An 18,704-nucleotide genomic window follows, 5' to 3' on the forward strand; every position below is an offset into this window, starting at 1 on the left:
ACCCCCTTGGCTCTTCTTAGCCAAAGAATCTGAATTATCGAAGACCCTTGGAAGGAAATATTTTTAAATGGTCAGTAAGTACCAAACCCGGATTTGATTTGAAGTTAATATTCTTGCCCTTAAGAGCAATGAGTAAGAAATGGTACTCCTTATCAAATTTTTACTGCTAATAAAGAAAATGCAGAAGTCAGAAAATACAGCTTACAGTCCACGGCAGCACTGACATTTTGTGGAGGTAAGGAGAAATGAATCTTTCATTTCAGACACAAACAAGAACCAGATTAGTAACTCTGAAAATTACAAAGAGAAGTTCCATTATTATTTAAAGTGAATCACAGTTAAGGAAAAAAACCCCACCAAATAGAAAAGAACAATAAAAATCTATCAGAGACCTCATAGCAGACTAGGCTAAATTCACAGGAATTTGCTTCAGTTCCACACTACTTACAAGTAATGAATGCATAGCTGAGCAGCACACCTGCCCCACAGCACAGCTGCAGCCTGTCATATGTTTACTACAGATGTCCCATCCCCTTCATCCCTCTCACCACCAGAACTGTCCACAAACCCAGCCTTCCCCAGTCCCAGCACTCAGATGACTACTATTGCCTTGCATATCAGCTTTCTAGGTCTGATTTCAAGCCACACAAGCTGAATTGACTAAAAAGAACAGTTAGCTGTTGTTTTGCTCAGACTTGAGCCTTTTCCTTAGTGATAATACTAATTTGGGGTTCTCCTCTTTACTAGAACACAGAAGAATTTAGTGACTGATAACACTAAACTTTTAAGCTTAGCTGAATTTGAATCAATAGGTTAAAAAAAACCCCAAAAATGATAGAAAGGTTTATGATCACACTGTCTTGTCTTTATCCCTTTCTTACAAACAGCACTATTTTTAGTTTGACTTCCAAAGAGCTTTTTTCTTTATTAGTATATTCCATGCAGGCATGTGTGATCTCTACCCACCCTAAGCCCTCAAGTTAAAAGTCCTAAGGCCAATATGATTATGTACAACTCACTTTTATAAAAGTTCATTAGTATCAGCAACAACAGTAATACAATAATATTCACCAACAAGCACCTAGTATCATATAGATTTACATAGCATTGCTACAAAACAGCCACAAAACCAGAGCATTTCTATGAAGTTCTGGCTGTCAATATAATGGAAAATAAACATTTTTCTACACTGTTAAAAAAAAAAGCATTGAGCCATTCAGTCATTTCTAGCCAAGATTTTCTTTGTGTAACAAAATACATTCTCACTCAGCATTAAATTTTCATGTTTTTTTATATTTTTAGTATATAGTTCTAGCACTTTTTTCTTCAGTTTTATGTTAGTATTTTGAACAGAATAAATAGTCTATAGATCAGATAGAAAACTATTTGTCAAGAATGAACTGCAAAGTAAATTATCTTTCCATTGATAGCTCACAGGGCTATTCTTTGCCACTTTTTCAAAAGGTTTTATTTAAACATACACACAGAGAACACATATTACACTGCTGTTGTATGTAAAAACAAGCAAGCAACCCTCCACTGCCAAAGCTGGTGGTTCACATGTGAACAGGGGAAACAAGGATTAAACTCTCAAGAGGCCATTTGTTTGCATAAGTTAATTTCTGAGAAATTAAGGTGCCCAAAACTGTGCTCATCTTCACCTAAAAGTAAGGTCAATTCCTAGCATCAGCAGCTCCAGGAAGTCCCACTGTCAACTAGAATGAAAAATGGCACAAAACATGCAACTAGAATGAAATATGGCACAAAAGCTTTAAATACATCACATGAACTCATATTTCAAGATAAAGGATCTTCCTGAACTTGGCTCATGGCACTCTGAACAAACAGCAGTGCATGAATAAAGGCTTTAGACTTTGAAAGTATTAAAATCAGAACTCGAAAGATTTTATAGTTGGCATAATTTTGCAAAAGTTACAAATTCTGTAAGTTTGTACAGAAGTTACTCTGAAGCATACAATTACTGGATTTTAAACTGCCTGACAATATTATCCAGTCTTCCTACAGTACCTTTCCAAAGTAATTTTTTGATCCTGCAGATTAATAATTTATATAGAATATGAAATGCTGTTCTGGAACAAATCAGTAAGATGGAGTAGATACAACATTAAGATGCAGCCAGATTAACACTGGGGGAAAGTTTAGGTAGTCTAGCTTTAAGTGGGCTATTAAAAACGTACTTGGTAACTAACCTCCATTAAAAAAAAAAAAAAGACTCAAGACTGTCCCCTAAATTGAAGTTATTTAAACAAAAAACAAAAAAACCCCAAAACAACCACACAAAACCCAAAAAGAACAAGATCAAAGAAACCCACAGTTCCCTATCTAACCTTACTTTAGAACAGAAGAATGACTTTTATCTACTTTGTACCCTTCGGCAGGCAATCTATGAAACCAAAACATGTCATGACAAACTGAACCTTTCCTGAGAAGGGTTCATAATCAAAAACTCATTTATAATGTGTTATGTGGGAGACAGCAAGTCATAACAGTTTGAAAGTCAACAACGTGGAATGTACCAACAGATTTTTGAAAAACAACAGTAGCAGTTATTTACATGTTCAGGGTAGTTAATTGTTCTTTATGAATTAGGTTTCCCCTGTATAAATTAGAAAACTACAAAAAGTCAAAATTGGGAGAAATCTCCATTGTCTTTGAAAGTTCAAGTAAAAACATCTTTGCAGCACTTCCCTTAGACAATAGCGTATTGCTCATATAAAAGGTCTCTTATCCTATAGAAGTCCTGACAGAGACAGCCTTCCAATCCAATGCGCCCTGTTTCAGTCTGGAAAAAAAGATGTTTCAATTTATTATCTTTACACTAATGAGAAACTTAATTTTCATTTAGAGTATTATTTACCAACGAGTTTAAGACACAGAACACCTACCCTGCGAACAGCCACCAGATTGTTGCACACAAGCACTCCTCCTACAAATTCAGCTTGTATACCTTCTCGCAAGAGAACTTGCTTGAAGTCAGACAGTCTTGGTTCATTCATAAACACAGACTGATGTCCAAGAACCTTTAAATAACACACACAATTTTAATACTTCTGCTACTTAATACCTTCAATTTTTCCAAAGATCTCCTCATCATTGTGTTGGCAGCAGTGTGGCCTAGACTACAGGACTACAAATGAGAAGATTGGGTCTATTTCTGTTCACCTGAAGCAAGATATTTCCAGGATAGGATGGCCTTAGAAGTTATCCATCAAGTAAAGGAAAAGTTTCCTTCTTTGCTCACATATTGAAGACAAATGGAAAGCTGTCACTGAAGAGCCCTCTTCCAAGCCATGTTATGCCAGGGACAGAGCTGCAGTAAGCTGTACTGCTGATCAGCACATACTTCTATGACAGTTATCATGAATCTGAACAGACTTTAGAGTTGTCTCCACATTTATCTAGCTCCTAGAACAGACTACATTTAGGACTTAAAATATCTTAAAAAGCAATTCTAGGATTAGAAGGTATTGCAATCATTCAACAAAAAGAAAATAGTATCTACCCACATGCAAAGTATTTTAATTTAAGAGTAAGGATAAATTTATAGAAATGGTTAATTTAATGAACTCTCAAATCACTACTACATAAGCAGAGACGTATGAATTTCAAAGATCTGTATCTCAAGTATATGAAGTACTTTCCACAGTATCAACAAAACATAATAAAATCCAAGCGTGACTAAACACCAAATAATTTCCAAATCTGCAAGTACTAACTCCAAAAATATGAAACATGCTAATTAAAATCTTATCTTCACAACTAGATGGTACTGTATGCTAGGCACTGTTACTGGCTGCAAGAGATCATCCTTGCTGAAAAGCATAAAATCTGAACAAAGAGCAGTACCAGGTTTAACAAAGAGAAAACTAAACATGAAAATCCAGTTTCAGTTAGGCTTTCATTTGAGTAATATCAGATGTATCAACCTCTAAGCACTAGAAAGACAAATGAAGACAGAGCTTTTCAAAAAAGAAGGTCAGATCATCATAATTTCTGTACCTCATGAGGTGGCAGAGGTTCCAAAGTAGGAATGATCTCGCTCTCCTCACACATCTCCTTATCATCGTCACCAAAGAGGCTTTTCATGGCCTTCTGTTGTGCAATGACACTAGAGTCTGAAGAAGGCATATCCACTTGCATCTCTAAGTCTTCATCTTCTCTCAGCTCTCCCTCTTCCAAAATAACTCCAGTATCCACTTTTGAAACCCGCATGTCCAGAACACCATCTATCCAAGCCAACTCAGCATCCTTGGCTTTACAGAACTGAAGGGAGCTGACAAGAGAATCTTTTAACCTGACCTGGGTTTCAAAAATAAAAGTACTATTAGTTTGATGGAAAACAGAGAGATTTCTTACTTCAAACTTTAAAAATTAGCAGTTTTCCTTTCACTGTCTCTTCATATAGGTTTATTTCATACTCTTTTGGGGAGGGAAAAGAGGGAATTGGTATTGCCAAGGCAAGATGTTCTATACTTTCAAAATATGATTTGTATAACCCTCATGTCACTACTCAACTTAAAAAGCAGCGGAGACCAATACCTTTTTTATATTGGTTAAAATAAAAAATGAACCTATACAACTGCAAACTTGAGTTAAACTTACAGCAAGAGCAATCAATTCCTTTTAAAACATCAGAAACCTTTTTTGCAGCCAAGGAGTTCCTCAGTTGGCCTTAGTAAATTTAAGGGAAGTTTCTATAGATACATTCAGGTTACAGAACAGCTGTTCCAAATTTCAACCCTCCAAAAAAATATAATTAATATTTTATTGTAAGAAGGGATGTTGTAAATATCAGATTTTAAAATGACCAAAACATTACCTTACGCTGATTCCTCTGGTGCACTCCAGGACTTTAACCCATCAAATAAAGCTCTACTCTGAAAGACCGTTAACCACATGAGATAGTGCATGATCCCTATAGCGGAATCAAGGCTGCAACTGTATGAAGGATACTGCAACTAACTATCCATCTGCAGCACAGTCAGCTCAAAAGACACTGGGATTCTGATGCCCCACTCACATCTGTTATTTTCTAATTCAACGTCTCCAGTGTACTTCATCTGTTCAGAAAGCTTCAAACAAAAACAAACTAAAGCTATGCAGAAGATTGAATTTCCCCTTTATATAAAAAACTGAAATTAAATATGAAGCAATTCTAATTTTATTCAGATAAATATTTTGTGAAAAACCACAACCGTGTCATTTCTCACACAATAGCAATCTTCATAGCTTTAAAAAAAAAAACCAACACAAAAAACCCCACAAAACACCAAACCCCAAACAACAACCAACAAATCAAACAGAAAACACCACTGTTTTAAGACTGTCAGAACTGGATAATTTAGAATAACTGGGACTTTCTACTTCCTACAGGGTAATAGATTTTTTTCTGGAAAGAAGCAAAAGTACCTCTTTCAACAATTCTACTGATGTTCTTCTATTAACTTTAAAAGAACAGAAGGAATAAAGGACTCATGCCTAAAGTGCACGTGAGACACTTTCCTCTAAACAACTTCAAAAATTTAATTGGGACCATACACAATTTCCACATACTTTACACAAATTATCCAAGTTCTCCTATTTAGAGCTTAGCCATGAAAATTAAATGCAATACATTAACACAGTGCAACACATTATCTTAACATCACTTTCCAAGAACCATCACATTAACTTTTTTGGAGGGGATAAGCATGTCTTATTTAACATTAACTTGCTCCTAACTTTACATATTCATTCTTAGGTACTATTTAGGCACGAAGGTTTTTTTGTTTTTTTCTTTGCCCTCTAAGACTCCCCTTAGAGGGAATCTGAATTGCAAGTAGTGTACAGTGGTACTCTAAATATAGGCGTTATAAATCTATTAAGACTTGAGTAAAGCAACCTGATGTTCCCATGGACATGAACCTTGCCTTTTGCACTACAGCTAAAAATGCACCAACCTCATGTTTAAGCTTTTAAACATTTATTAATAATAAGCATAAGGAGAATGCTTACCCAGAAGACAGAAAAATGCTACTAATGTCTTGATCACACAAAACCAAGTGCACCCATCAGTAGTATCACCTCTCCCCTTCCAAAGGACGGAGGGCCAAATTAGTCTGCCAATACATCTCTACTACAGTTCACAGTAGTTACACAGCTAACAAATTCCAGTACCTTACCTGGTAAATGTGAGTTTCGCTGGTTGCATCTACAGTTTCATGCAGTTTTGGCATGTAAACTTTAATATCTTTTCCACCAAAAGCTCTGCAACATTCTGCAAGGTCCTGGCTGGCCTCAGGTGGTCCATGGACAATGATCAGTTGTCTTGGTTTCATTTGGTTAATAATTTTTTTAATTGAGTCCCCATCTGAGCGCCCTTCATAGTCAATGTATGTAACTCTGGCTCTAGTTTGAATTAAAAACCCAAGAATAACATTTATTAGTTTAAAAGATTAAACCTTCGAGTGCTTCAAAATATTTCATTTAAAAATGGAAGATATTCTGAAATCACTCTACATCAACAAAAGCTGTCAGCACAAGGTATATTATGGATAAGTAAAATACAGAATTGTCAAGTATCAGCATGTATGTGTATTTAACACCATAAATTCCCAAAATTCACTTACATAGTTATCCAAAACATGGGATAAGCATATTTGAATAAGTTCTTCTTTTAACAAAATATATATATACACATTTGAGTACCTATGCTAACATACAACAGTATCGTTTGTTCTTCCTCTTTCACTTGTCTCCACCAGATAGGGAACAAACTGTGAATTTCTTAAGAGTGGGGAACCATAAGACTCTGTACCATGCTCCCAGAAAGACTAGTAAAAAACTAACTTAAATAGCTTGGGGAAAAAAAAACAAAAAAGCAAGCCCTTTCACACTTAATTAATTCCAAACTAGCCTTTTACCCAACTTGCACCATACCTATGCCACCATTCTAGCAGAACTGACAAGAACAACAAAGCCACTCACTTAATTTCCATGGATTCTGTTGCAGAAATACATTTGGTAGGAACATCCGACAAATCCTGGTCCATAGGCTCTTCTCCATTTGTCAAACCAGATTCTAATTTGCTTTTTTCTTCTTCTGTTGCTTGAAGTTCTGGAACTAGAAAATCCTCAGGTCTAAAGAATGAAAGGCATTTTGCTTTTTAATAGCATTACAGTAAAACCAAAGCACTACATAATATAAAAACAAACAATGCTGACTATTACTACTGAAATGTTTTCTAATTGTTATTGCCAACAATTTTATTACACCTACCTTCAATATTTCCATATTTGAACTGAGCTCATTTGGAAAATATCACCTTCCTATCTTAAAAAAGAACTTTGATATCTTGAGAAATACTAGCAAATTGAGGTTTTCTAGCAAGTACTCCTTATGCCAATAGGACAAGTATTGCTAGATTTTTCTAGGATGAACAATGTTTTCCCCTCATTACAGATTTATCAAAATTATGTGTAATTCAAAGCAGAAAAAAAAGTCAGGTTAAAAAAAATTAAATCTTCAATCTTTAAGATAAAAGCAAAAAAAAAAAGCCTGGAGTGGAAACACATCCTAAGAGGTGTGAACACAGGCCAAGGATCAGCACTCTGCAGCTTCAGTCCTATCATAAGCTTCCTGTTAGCACAAACTGTCCTACCTGTTCAAAAGTTACTGTGGTTGGAAGAGTACATAACAGTGCTGCGAAAGAGACAAAATGATTTCTGTTTTTGAATTATTTAATAACTACTACTCTTTAGTATATGTACCACCACATACTTGATAATCTCGCCATATTCATCCCACTTAATTCTTTCTTCAGGGGCTGGAAACATTGGATAAGATTTCTTCGCCTGTTTGAAGAAGCTTCCTTTCCGGCTACCTTCACCTTTCATCATCAAATCATGTTTGGTCTTATGTACAGTTGGCTGATCAATATCCTCTTCAGCATCACTCTCATCACTGGAATCGATATCTGCCCTGAAATGACATTCAGAAAAACCTGGCACTTTCTTTTTTTGTTCAGGTTTAATATTACATAAACACACTGACTGGAAAATAACAGTTGACATAACACTAACCAAGGACAAGGGCAGTTTATGTGTCTGAGAGAGCTCACAGTCCAACAGCAGACAGAACAGGTCTATCATAACAACAGATTGAAGACCACCATTCCCGATTCCTCAGTGCCCTCAGACAAGTCTATCAAAACTATGACTTTCATTTATCCCTGTAAATAGTTGAAGCAGCAGAATGATCACACAGAAATCTCAACTCTGACCATAACAGCAGAATGCAAGAACACCCAAAGTACTTACTCTTTAGACTGTTCTAACTTCTTGGCTGCTTCTTTCTTTAGTTTCTCCTTTTCTAGGTATTCTTCAAGTTCTTTTCCTTCCAACTTGACACGTTTTCTCAACTGCAGATAGAATTAAAAATAATATTATTGTGAGTAGCTGACATGATTTTAATACTTTTCCTACACACTGCTAACAAGAATATTTGTATTTACGTACCAAGGGCAAGTACAACTTGTATGTCACATACAAGACAAGATTATGCAAACGTGTGGCACCTTGGTATGGCAACATCATGGCAACATTATCAATTACTAGAGTCTATTTTAACAGAAAAGCATTTCTAAAAGTATTAAAATCAATTAGTTTTACAAAAATGTCTTAAAACATCTTCAGGAAATATGTCTCCAATAAGTGAACACAAATAGTCTGAGATGTGCAGTGTTTAATTTTTGTGTCACTAACATCAAACCAGAAGAACCTGGCAAAGTCATACTAGCAGGCAAAATCACAGTAAGCTTTGTTTCTGTTTTCTGAAAATCAAATTAGAGTACAGGTCACTCTGAATAATACTGAACTCTAGTAATAGTCTAATACTGTAATTCAATGCTTTCAACCCAATCTAAAACTAATATAAACCTGCATCATCAGGATTTAAGTTATCACTGTGATCACAGGGGACTCCCATAAATTAACAACGTTTACCAGAGAGAAGTAGACACAGGTATATAAATTATTGAAAATAATTTGAAAGCATGAATAACAATTAATTGTGTTCTAATACCTAGCTTTCGCTTATTGTTCTAATTCTGGTGGGATATATTATACTAATTTGACTTGATTCTCCCCTCATCCAAACCCAGAGTATTTTCCAGCAAGAATAATCCATTGTATATTGTGATCTGCATGTGAACTGCAAGCATAATTTTTTCTATTATAACAAAAACACAAAGGAAAATGTTGTCTAACGATAAAATATTTAAAAGCAACTTCATGCTCACCTCTATGGAGTATTAGTTTTGCCACACCACAAAAAAGCATTTTGCATTTCCTAATCTGAGACCTGTTTTTATGTAACTTTATCTACAATTGGTTAAATATGCAACATGCTGATTTCAGATTTCCCTCTGCCACTAGAAGCATTTTCAGTAGATCAAAAAAGAAACTAAGTTCAATTTTGCTCATATTCCCCCAGATGGCCCACAATAAAAAAACCCTTGATATACAGACAACTCTTACCTCAATATCTATAACTTTTTCAGAAGGGTTATCAATCAGGAATCGTGCTAATGTTCCAGGTGTAGTGCGATAAGTTAAAATTATGGAGTTTTTGGAATCCTGGCACCATTGAATGAAAAGATCTCTAGAAAACCCACACTCTAAGTCAGGTTGACTGGCAAGAACAACTTTTGGACTAGGCACTCGAGCCAGATCAGATAGACTATGACATAAGGAGAGATGGCGAAACTGAAAAGGATTGTTTCTCTTGTCTTCAAAGCACCTCATCAACTTGTCACTCATCCATTCAACCTAAAATATGTATTAAGAAGAAGTTATCTATAAGAATAGAAGTTTTACAATAATGTACAAACCTGATATGAAGTACAGGATGCAATATGCACATGATTACATCAATGTTTCTCAGCAAGCTAGAAATAATGCTGAGCATAAACAACACAGAAGCAAGTACTTTTAAGTTCTCTTTTATAACAGCTGTAAACTATGCTAACGAATCTTGTGATGAAAACACAGCCCATAGCCATGACTGGACTCTGTGTGACTTGATTGAAAGATCTGAGACACAAACATGCACTATAGAATAAAGGACAACACCCAGTATTTAGCCATTTTTTACTGTTAAAAAGAAAAACAAAATGCTTTTGCATACATGTTCCATTACCCTCTTCATAATTGCATTTTAAAGGCAAAACAAACCTGTGATTTAGAGAACTCCACTACATTGTAGCTGACATTATTCAAAAGCGCTAGAGAGTAGACTCCTAATCCTGCATCTTTCGTTCTCCAGATCTGATCAAGAAGTTGAGCAAGTTCCAGAACTCTGCCAGCTGTATCCACGGCTATTAATACGTTTCCATCACCTCGTAATGTCTCCAAAACATTAGCTAAGAAGAATTAAAAACAAAATAAAACCTTATACTTTGAACCAAAATTAGAATGTTTGTGGCTTGGGGTTTTTTTGTTTGTTATATCACACTAGCAATCATAATGAAAAGCAAATTGAACACAGAAATAAATTAAAAATCAAAAGAGATCCAAAACCACATTTCCACCAAAATTAAAAAGAGCTGGAGTTTTCTTCGTAGCTCTGAAGATCTCACTGCCTTGATACTATTTTTTCTTTTTCTTTTTTTTATTAAAAAACAAACAGTAAAATGGAGTTTAAAAAAAGAATGTGCTGAGGAAGGTAATTTAAAAACTCCTTAAGAAGAGATTAATTCATACTGGGTAGAAAACACTGTTTTCAAATACAGTTCATTGTTTTCAGGAAAACGTTTAACCCACAGGATCAGTACCATCACAAAACAGTAATTCAAAATTTGTTAAATTTTAATAAAGGGTCTTAGTTTGGATGCTGATGAATTTATCACAGAAAACCAATTTAGAGTGGCTATTTAATCACATTACTGCTATTTTCAAGCCCAAACAGAATACATACTCAGTAGCTGTTCATCCCTTTGCTTCCTCCTGGGTTGTACATAAGTAGCATTAAATGAATCTGTAATAAGCAATGAAGGTCTGCTCAACATTTCCAAGGAACATCCATTCAGATGGCTGTGGAAAAAAGGCAAAATCTCACTTTTTGCATTTCTAATTTATATGAAAAAAAAAAAAGACAGCTAGCTTCCAGATGTTTGGATATACAGAAGTCAAACTCCTCAGTAGCTGAATGTTTCCGGCTTCAAACTTACACATAAATAAAAATGAGTGGAATGAAGAAACTCAGAGCTAATGATTGTTTCAAATTGATTAATCTGAATGCAAGTGAAATGAGTGGTCTTATTAGAGCTGGAAAGGCACTGCTACTTCCATACCTGTTTTTCACACACTAAATGATGCACACCTAACAGAACATCTAAGAAATATATATTGCTATGTTGAACTTACATCTCCCTCTTGTGGTTGAAATCAACTGCATAAACAATTTCTTCCTCTCCATCCTTGACAATCTTCCAAATTGTACCTCCTATCATGTGGCCAGCTGGCAATGGTGTGATTGACAAACCATGTCCTTTGCCTACAAAAGTTTTCAATATTTTAGGTACATTATATGTGTTAAAATCCATTACTCTGAATAAGAGATAGTAATTTTAAACAACTGAATGCCAAAATTATTACTGGGGAAAAAAGTCAAATGAAGTATGAAAAAAATCAGTAACATATCTGTCCTTCCCATCTAACCAGTAACTTGCAGAATTTTGTGCAATTCACTTCTCTTTTGCCACCAGAAAAAGAAACTAAAGTGAAGATCACCTATTCCCTCCACCTCCCACCGGTACTCAGAGGCACTGCGAAGCTGCTCTAACTATAGACCTAAACAACAGTAAATTATGTAACAAGCATATAACACGAAAGCAAGTACACTGGTGAAAGGCAGACCTCTCTCCAGGACAACGCAAAATGTTTACTATATCATTCACTGTCTAGGTACTTACAAAAACACATATAAATTACACAAACTGGAAGTTTTCCAGAATGACAAACACGCAAGTCAAACAATACCAAGAAAGGTGTTCATGTGCTGCAGTCAGGGATGACTGATCTCTTCAGCAGCTGATGCTTTTTTTTTTTAATGCACTGCTGCTCCCCATCATTGGTGCTAGCCTGTATCTTTGTCAGAGTAAAACCCATGACCATTACTCACTGACTTTGTTGCATTCCACCAACTTGAACAGACGTGCACAGCTTTAATAATTAAAACATACATTATCTTCTTAGATGCATCCATCGAGTCTTTTCAAATCACTTCCATTAAGTATGAAAAAAGTAGGGTGTTTTAAAAAAGTTGTTCGCTAAAATGACTTTTAAGATGTAGAAGTTGGCAGCACAGACATAGCCTTGCTACAAATATCTTGAAAAAGGGTCAGCAGCCTTTCAAGGATGGCATCCCATTTCTATTTTCCAAATTACAGGGAAAGTATTTTGGCAAGCAGCATTCAGGAACTGGGACATACTGCATCCCAGAGACAAGCTGCTGGTGGTCAGCTTGTATGTGTCTTTGTTCAGGAACAGGATTTCCATTTCATTTTGATCTTTAAACTCAACAAGAGTGAAAAGCTGCTGATTCTCCAGATGCCACAATTATTAGCAATAAGCTACACTGAGTATCAGAGTCAGAGAAGACCTCCTCATTACATCCTCCACATGCTGTAACTTAATCTCTGCAACATATTCATTCTCTTTGTGTTACTGGTAACTGAAGAGTTCTGAGGTATCTACCACGAGGCATGAATAAATGCTTTTGAGAAACATGAGCAAATTTCAAGAAAAGTTATAAAAGCACAAAAGATAAACAAATGTCTAAATATGCTTTGGTATGACCTCCTCATTCCTCATTGAGTGGAAATTCTACCCATTTCCACATACAATTACTGAGGCAAATGTTCAGCTGATGTAGACTGACACAGGGCTACTAAATTCAGCCCTGCAAAATGCACATCTCAAAACTTACTCCCTTTAAAAAAAAAGCTGCTGTTGCCTTTCACTAGAAGTCATTTATTCAAGCTTTGGTGAGAACTTTACCTTTCAAGTTCACAATCTGAGAAAACTTCAGCTGTTGTATCTTATCAAAGGCTGCATCTACATCATCCAATGTAAAGAGTGTGAAATCTTCGGTATTATGACGGGACTAAAACAAATAAGAAGTATAGAGCATTCAAGAACCTGAGCACTCTACCGTATCAAAGATGTTGTGTGTAAAAGCATCAACTTAAATATACCTGGTAGAGATCATACATAAACATCTGTCCCATTTTATATACAGGAATAGTTGCATAAATAGCACAATTCAACCCCATTTTTCCAACTGCATATGGAAGAGCACCAAGGTGTAGGGGGTCAGGATGAGAAAGAAGAACGGCATCAACCTGGTGTACATGTCTACAAAAAGAAGGACAACAGAAGTTGTTGAAAAGAGTTCTGTATGGTGTTATATACTCCCTATTATGGCTATTTTAAGAATACACACACAGTGTGAATGCCAACCAATAAAACATAAATCCTTCCAGGTTTAGAACAAAGTTTTTAAAATCGTAATTAAAGTTACAGATATTTTCAAACATTCAAGTACTTAAAAATGCAACTGACTTCTGAAAACATAATTTCAAGGTCTGGAAGACATAAGTTTCACATCAAATTCTTGATTAGAAAGACCTTAATATATACTTGGACACCAGAAAGTACATTAACTGAGGGGCCAAAAATATTATCAGTGCAGACATGCTACAAATTGTTATACATCTAAAAACCTAAAATAGACTACAACTTTTCTTCTGATGAGAAAGACCAAATAGCAGGACCAAAGACACAACTATCCTTAAATTGGTAAGGATCAAATCAAAATATATTTCTTTAAAAACAGAAAAGGTCAAATACATCATTTAAGAGAAGTGGCATATAAATTTGGAGGGTTTATTAATTTTAAAAACAGAAAATGTTTTTCTTGCAAAGTGTTACATAAAATAAGAACTCAGAATAAAAACTTAGTACCTATCACAACTGAAAAACTTGAAGGCATGAAACATATGCAACAAGTGAAAATACAAGTTGGGCTGAAAGCTTTTTGTTTCCTCACATAGTAACTGGGGCACATACATTCTTTTTGATGGCTGTTATTAAAAAGGGGATTTTATCTAATTGCTTCTGAGATAAGACACTCGAAAAATTTTATAAGTTATCCCTAGCACGTAACAACCCTCAGTTAAAAAACTTCAAATACTGCAAGTATGTCAATGCTAGAAAAGTGAATCTATAAAAACAGCATCACAAAGCTTAGTTTCTTTCAGGAATTACCACGCTTCAGTCCTGACCCTGTAATCAATGCTTGCATCAGCAAAGCTCCTTGCTGTAAACCTGCAGAAGTTCAGTATTAAAGTCCAGACAGGTTTATTTCTTTGCAGGGCTGGGATTAACTACCAGAATCTGTTTTCCTGACTGACAGTCTATTCAACTTGAAACAAAAGGTGAGAGGTGAACCACTTTGTATTCAGCCTACATACACTAAGGATTCTTTCATTTAAAACTTAAGTTAACCATTCTAAACTAGTTTAGAGCCAAGGTCAGTCTCCCATAAACTCTGCTCTGTGTCATCTTTACGAAAAAACCAAAACATCCAAGCCAAAACAAACACAGAACAGGTTCAGAATTACAGTTAATAGATGTAACTCATTAGACTCACAAGAAAAAGACCAAGTTTTTACTGGAAATGTTTCAGCAGCATAATTCCCTTTATATAAAACATACTTCAAACAAAAAAACCCCAAAGGCCAATTTTGGATTTAACATCACCATACGCATACCATTGCATGGTATTTTGAAAAATTTCAGAAAAGGACAAGACCTATTAAAAAAAAAAAGTGTATGAACTGAACTACTTACTTTCTCAGAGAATCAATAATATCCATAGAAAAGTTTTCATCCCAGCCACAGTCCAAAAGAAAACGAAATTCATCTACTTGCAACAGATAGCAAAGGGCAGATTCCTCCTGCACCCCTGAAAGCGTAGTCAACTTGATAATCGATGTCATTTTCCTCTCCAAGTGTATAATCTCCAAAAGAACTAATCTGAATGGAGAAGAAAATGTTTCATTGACTAATCCAAAGGAAAAGTCTATTTATTTAGATCTAACTTCATACGTTTCTGAGAATACGCAGGGTAACCGTTGTGAATACTGTTCAATACAGCTACTGGATATCAATTAAGTCTCAGATATTAACTTTTGATCGTTGCAGGTCTTTTGTTATTAGAAAGAGGGTTTTTTTGCAATACTAATAATAAAAAAGGAACCCTAGGAGCAGTGCAGCTAACAGCGGCTCCCCGCGCGGGCCGATGGGGGCACCCGGACATGGCGCATCCAGGGCCGTGGCCCCTCAAGCCCAGCGACTGCCCGAGGGGGGGCCAGCACCGGGCGGGCCGGGGGCTCCGCACGGCGGCTCCAGCGCCCCGCCGCCGAGACAGCGGCCCGGCCCTGACAGGGTAAGCCTCGCCGGCCGGGTCCGGCGTTAAGGGGGCAAGCCCTGCGCCCACTCCAGTCCCGAAAGGAAAAGGAGGAGGAAGAGGAGGAAGAGAAGGGCGAGCTCGGCGACGACAAGCCCGCGCGCTTCACGCCTCAGCACTGGGCCGAGCCCGGCTGCCCGCAGGGAGGAGAGGGGCGTTCAGCAGCGAGCGCTGGGGCCGGCCCGCAGCGCTGCCCCCGAGCCGCCACTGCCGCTACCTGCCGCGCCGGACTCCCTCAAGCCCACCGGGGCGCACGCCCGCCACCTCCGCCCCGTGCAGCACCCTCCGCCATCTTGCGGGAGGCGGAGAGAAGGAGGGAAGGTGGAAGGGTAACGGACGGCACCACCGCGAGGCCGCCGGGGGTGAGAGTCCTCCTCCCCCTCTCCCTGCGCAGCCGGTGGGCTCTCCCGGCCTGCTCGCACCGCCCGTTGTCCGTCGCCCTTGGTGTGGCCGCTGCGCGGGGCCCGGCGGCAGCGAGGAGCGGTAACGGCTGGGGCCCGCGTGGGGGGCGGGAGCAGCCCAGAGGGTGTTTCCGTGGTACGGGCGCCAGCCTTCCCCGGGAGCGCCTTGCCCTGTCCCCTATCCCTTCGGCCGGGACACGGGGCCGGGGGCGCCGGGCGGGAGCGCCCCTCAGCCCCGGGGCTTTATGGCGCTCTTGCCCGTGCGGGGGACGGGCGGGTTCCCAGGCAGGCTGGGGGCAGCGTTTCTGCGCGCCCGGCGGAGCCGGGAGACTGGCAGGGCCCTCACATGGGTCAGTACCGTGAGCGCCGGCCCGATCCGCCATCGCGGCCGGCTGAGGGAGCGGCCGGGAGAGGGCAGTGCCTCCCGCTGTGCTCCCCCCACCGCCTCAGGCGCTTGGTGTGCCGCCGGCCCGCAGCGGCTGAGCGAGGATCGGCGCCGTTTGTGTCTGTCCTCGGTCATTACTATGTAGTTTTGAGCTCGCAGCCGTATGACTTCCGTGGTGTCTCTAATAACTTCCAGCAAGACGCTAACCTGGAAGGCTTTGGTGAGGTTGGAAAAGGCTCGCTGGATTTTAGAAATGTCCTTTCTTCCCTACCTGTCAGTTCACCACTGAATATACAGCTTAGCTTTCAGTCTTGTTACAGATCAGGTGTCCATCTACAGTTTCGGTCATAAATGCATTTATAATGTTTTACAGAACAGCAAACTTGTGTATCATTAGAGTTACTTTAATGGGTACATTGCGGTAGAACATTTAAGTGGAACTATTTCACCGGGGGATATCTTAGGGGATGTACCATTTCTCTCCCATTTTAGGATAAAATCCTATTTCACAGGGCCAAGAGTTAGTTAGGATTATTTCTAAGAAACTTGTGTATGGATTTGAGAACAGCATGTGTCTTGTAGGACTTGTTTGATGGCCCTCATGTTTATTATGCTGTTGTAGGATCCTACTGAGTGAGATTAAAGGTACCAGGTATACAGCAGTTTCCATGTACAGATTTATCAGTAACTGTTAACTGTTATGCTTTTCTTTCTAGCAGTCATGGTGAATTTCGCCCAAGCTGTGCGTGATCACTGGGTTCACATCCTTGTTCCCTTAGGATTTGTGATTGGATGCTATTTGGACAGAAGGAATGATGAAAAACTGTCTGCCTTCAGAAATAAGAGCCTATTATATAGAAGGTCTGCTTTATGATGCCTCTTAAATATATAGAGAGAGTTATTTTGCAAAGTCCTTCTCTGTTTTTGAGAGTCTTAAGTATGGAAAAAAAATCAGTGATGCTGTCAAAATACTAAAGGGAAGAAAGCCCTTAAAATTTCAGCAAGCATTCATGAAGGGTTTTAGGTCACTAATGCCCTCTGAAAATCAGGGCTTTAGGAGCCATCTTAGTCATGAAAGAAAGGATCATTAACTGCTGTCAAGTTCTTAGTGATGAAATGTGGAAACCATTATTTTGTCTCTCTCTAAAACTTCAGTGGGAAACAGTGCTTGAATTTTAATTTTAAACTTTTCAGTGGATTAAAGCAAACCTCTGTCTTAAATTTAAAATTATCACAGCACTTTTAAACTCAATACTTTTATATATTTGTGTAATTTAAAAATAATAACCAAGTTTTTGAAAATTAACAACATTTATGTTGGCAACTGTTGTATCTTCACTGAAGGATGTGATGATATACACTGATCAGTTTGGGCTTACTGGCTGACTTCTCAGGGATAATTTAGATAATTTAATGCATTGCCTCCCTTATGTCAGTTCTCTGAATTCTATATTAGACCATAGGGTTAATGAAACAACAGAAAAAAAAATCGTGCTGCCTAGCATGGACTAATAGTAGGAATGTTGTTATCAGTTTGCAGGTGGAATTTTTTTTTTTTTCACTCTGGTCTCACCTAAATTAGTTTTGAGTAAGAAAGTAAGCTTATGACATAATCTACCCCACTGTTACATCAGCACTTTTCTTACTACAGTTGCTGGTGAAGGTGGACTAGTATTTCAGCTTATTGCTTTCACACCTAGTTCTCTTCCCATTAAAGGAATGAATTTTAATATTTAAAAGAAGTAGAGTTTTTCCTTTTGGATCCCATCATGTAAAAGGTCTGTTAACTTCTTAGAAGTCAGCTCTTTGCACTTCCGTTTAAATGAATGGGAGTTGAGAGGACTCAATCCGTTGAAGCGTTGGAAAGGAAAGAGGAAGCTTATCAGTATTGAAAGATTTTTAGCTGACAACGATTCCAAGGAAAGTTAAATTTATACATAACTCAAAATTAAGGTACTGTAGAATAATTAATTGCATTTATTAGTGATTATTCTACAAAAATTACCCTAATTTTAGTCTCTTCCCTCTGTTTTTTTCTTTATGCACAGAGAGTTGAAGCCTGGTGAAGAAGCTACATGGAAATAAAGGCTGCTGATTAAATGGAAAATATTTTCGTTTGATTCATCATCTTATCTCACACGTTGAAAGAATAGGTTTATGGTTTTTATCTTGAGAGAATATGTAAAGCTACAGAAAAGGACACCTGCAGTTCATCAGTGCTAGTTTAATTTCCAATCTTACATTTTGGAAGGTGATTTAATTACATAACTAACATGTGTCCAGGGATTCCATTAGTCCATAAGGGTTGAGAAATTTTTGTCTCTGGAAGTCATACTGTGGAGGGGCGGGAAGAATTATGTAATAAAGAAAAACTATGCAAAAATAA

General features: G+C 37.8%; 2 protein-coding genes across 3 annotated transcripts; one reads left to right on the forward strand and one right to left on the reverse strand.

The window, feature by feature from the left end:
- Positions 1-1,087: 1,087 nt before the first annotated feature.
- Positions 1,088-15,786, reverse strand: CPSF2 (cleavage and polyadenylation specific factor 2). Its single transcript, XM_059819318.1, has 15 exons — positions 15,750-15,786; positions 14,914-15,099; positions 13,257-13,416; positions 13,060-13,165; positions 11,425-11,554; positions 10,976-11,091; positions 10,234-10,421; positions 9,538-9,828; positions 8,320-8,420; positions 7,781-7,981; positions 6,988-7,140; positions 6,183-6,408; positions 4,021-4,320; positions 2,907-3,041; positions 1,088-2,803 (listed from the first exon to the last, which is right to left on the reverse strand). The coding sequence occupies exons 2-15, from the start codon at positions 15,060-15,062 to the stop codon at positions 2,711-2,713; spliced, it is 2,349 nt and encodes a 782-aa protein (XP_059675301.1). The 5' UTR covers positions 15,063-15,099; positions 15,750-15,786; the 3' UTR covers positions 1,088-2,710.
- Positions 15,787-15,949: 163 nt separating this feature from the next.
- NDUFB1 (NADH:ubiquinone oxidoreductase subunit B1) lies at positions 15,950-18,704 on the forward strand. 2 transcript variants are annotated; one of them, XM_059819856.1, is made up of 3 exons: positions 15,950-16,015; positions 17,035-17,179; positions 18,367-18,704. In XM_059819856.1, exons 2-3 carry the CDS (start codon positions 17,040-17,042, stop codon positions 18,401-18,403), a joined length of 177 nt encoding a protein of 58 aa, XP_059675839.1. In that variant the 5' UTR covers positions 15,950-16,015; positions 17,035-17,039; the 3' UTR covers positions 18,404-18,704. The 2 variants fall into 2 exon arrangements, with proteins under 2 accessions (XP_059675839.1, XP_059675841.1); XM_059819858.1 differs by having other exon boundaries at positions 17,038-17,179.

Source organism: Gavia stellata, chromosome 7, assembly GCF_030936135.1.
Source record: "Gavia stellata isolate bGavSte3 chromosome 7, bGavSte3.hap2, whole genome shotgun sequence".
NCBI classification, from domain to species: domain Eukaryota; kingdom Metazoa; phylum Chordata; class Aves; order Gaviiformes; family Gaviidae; genus Gavia; species Gavia stellata.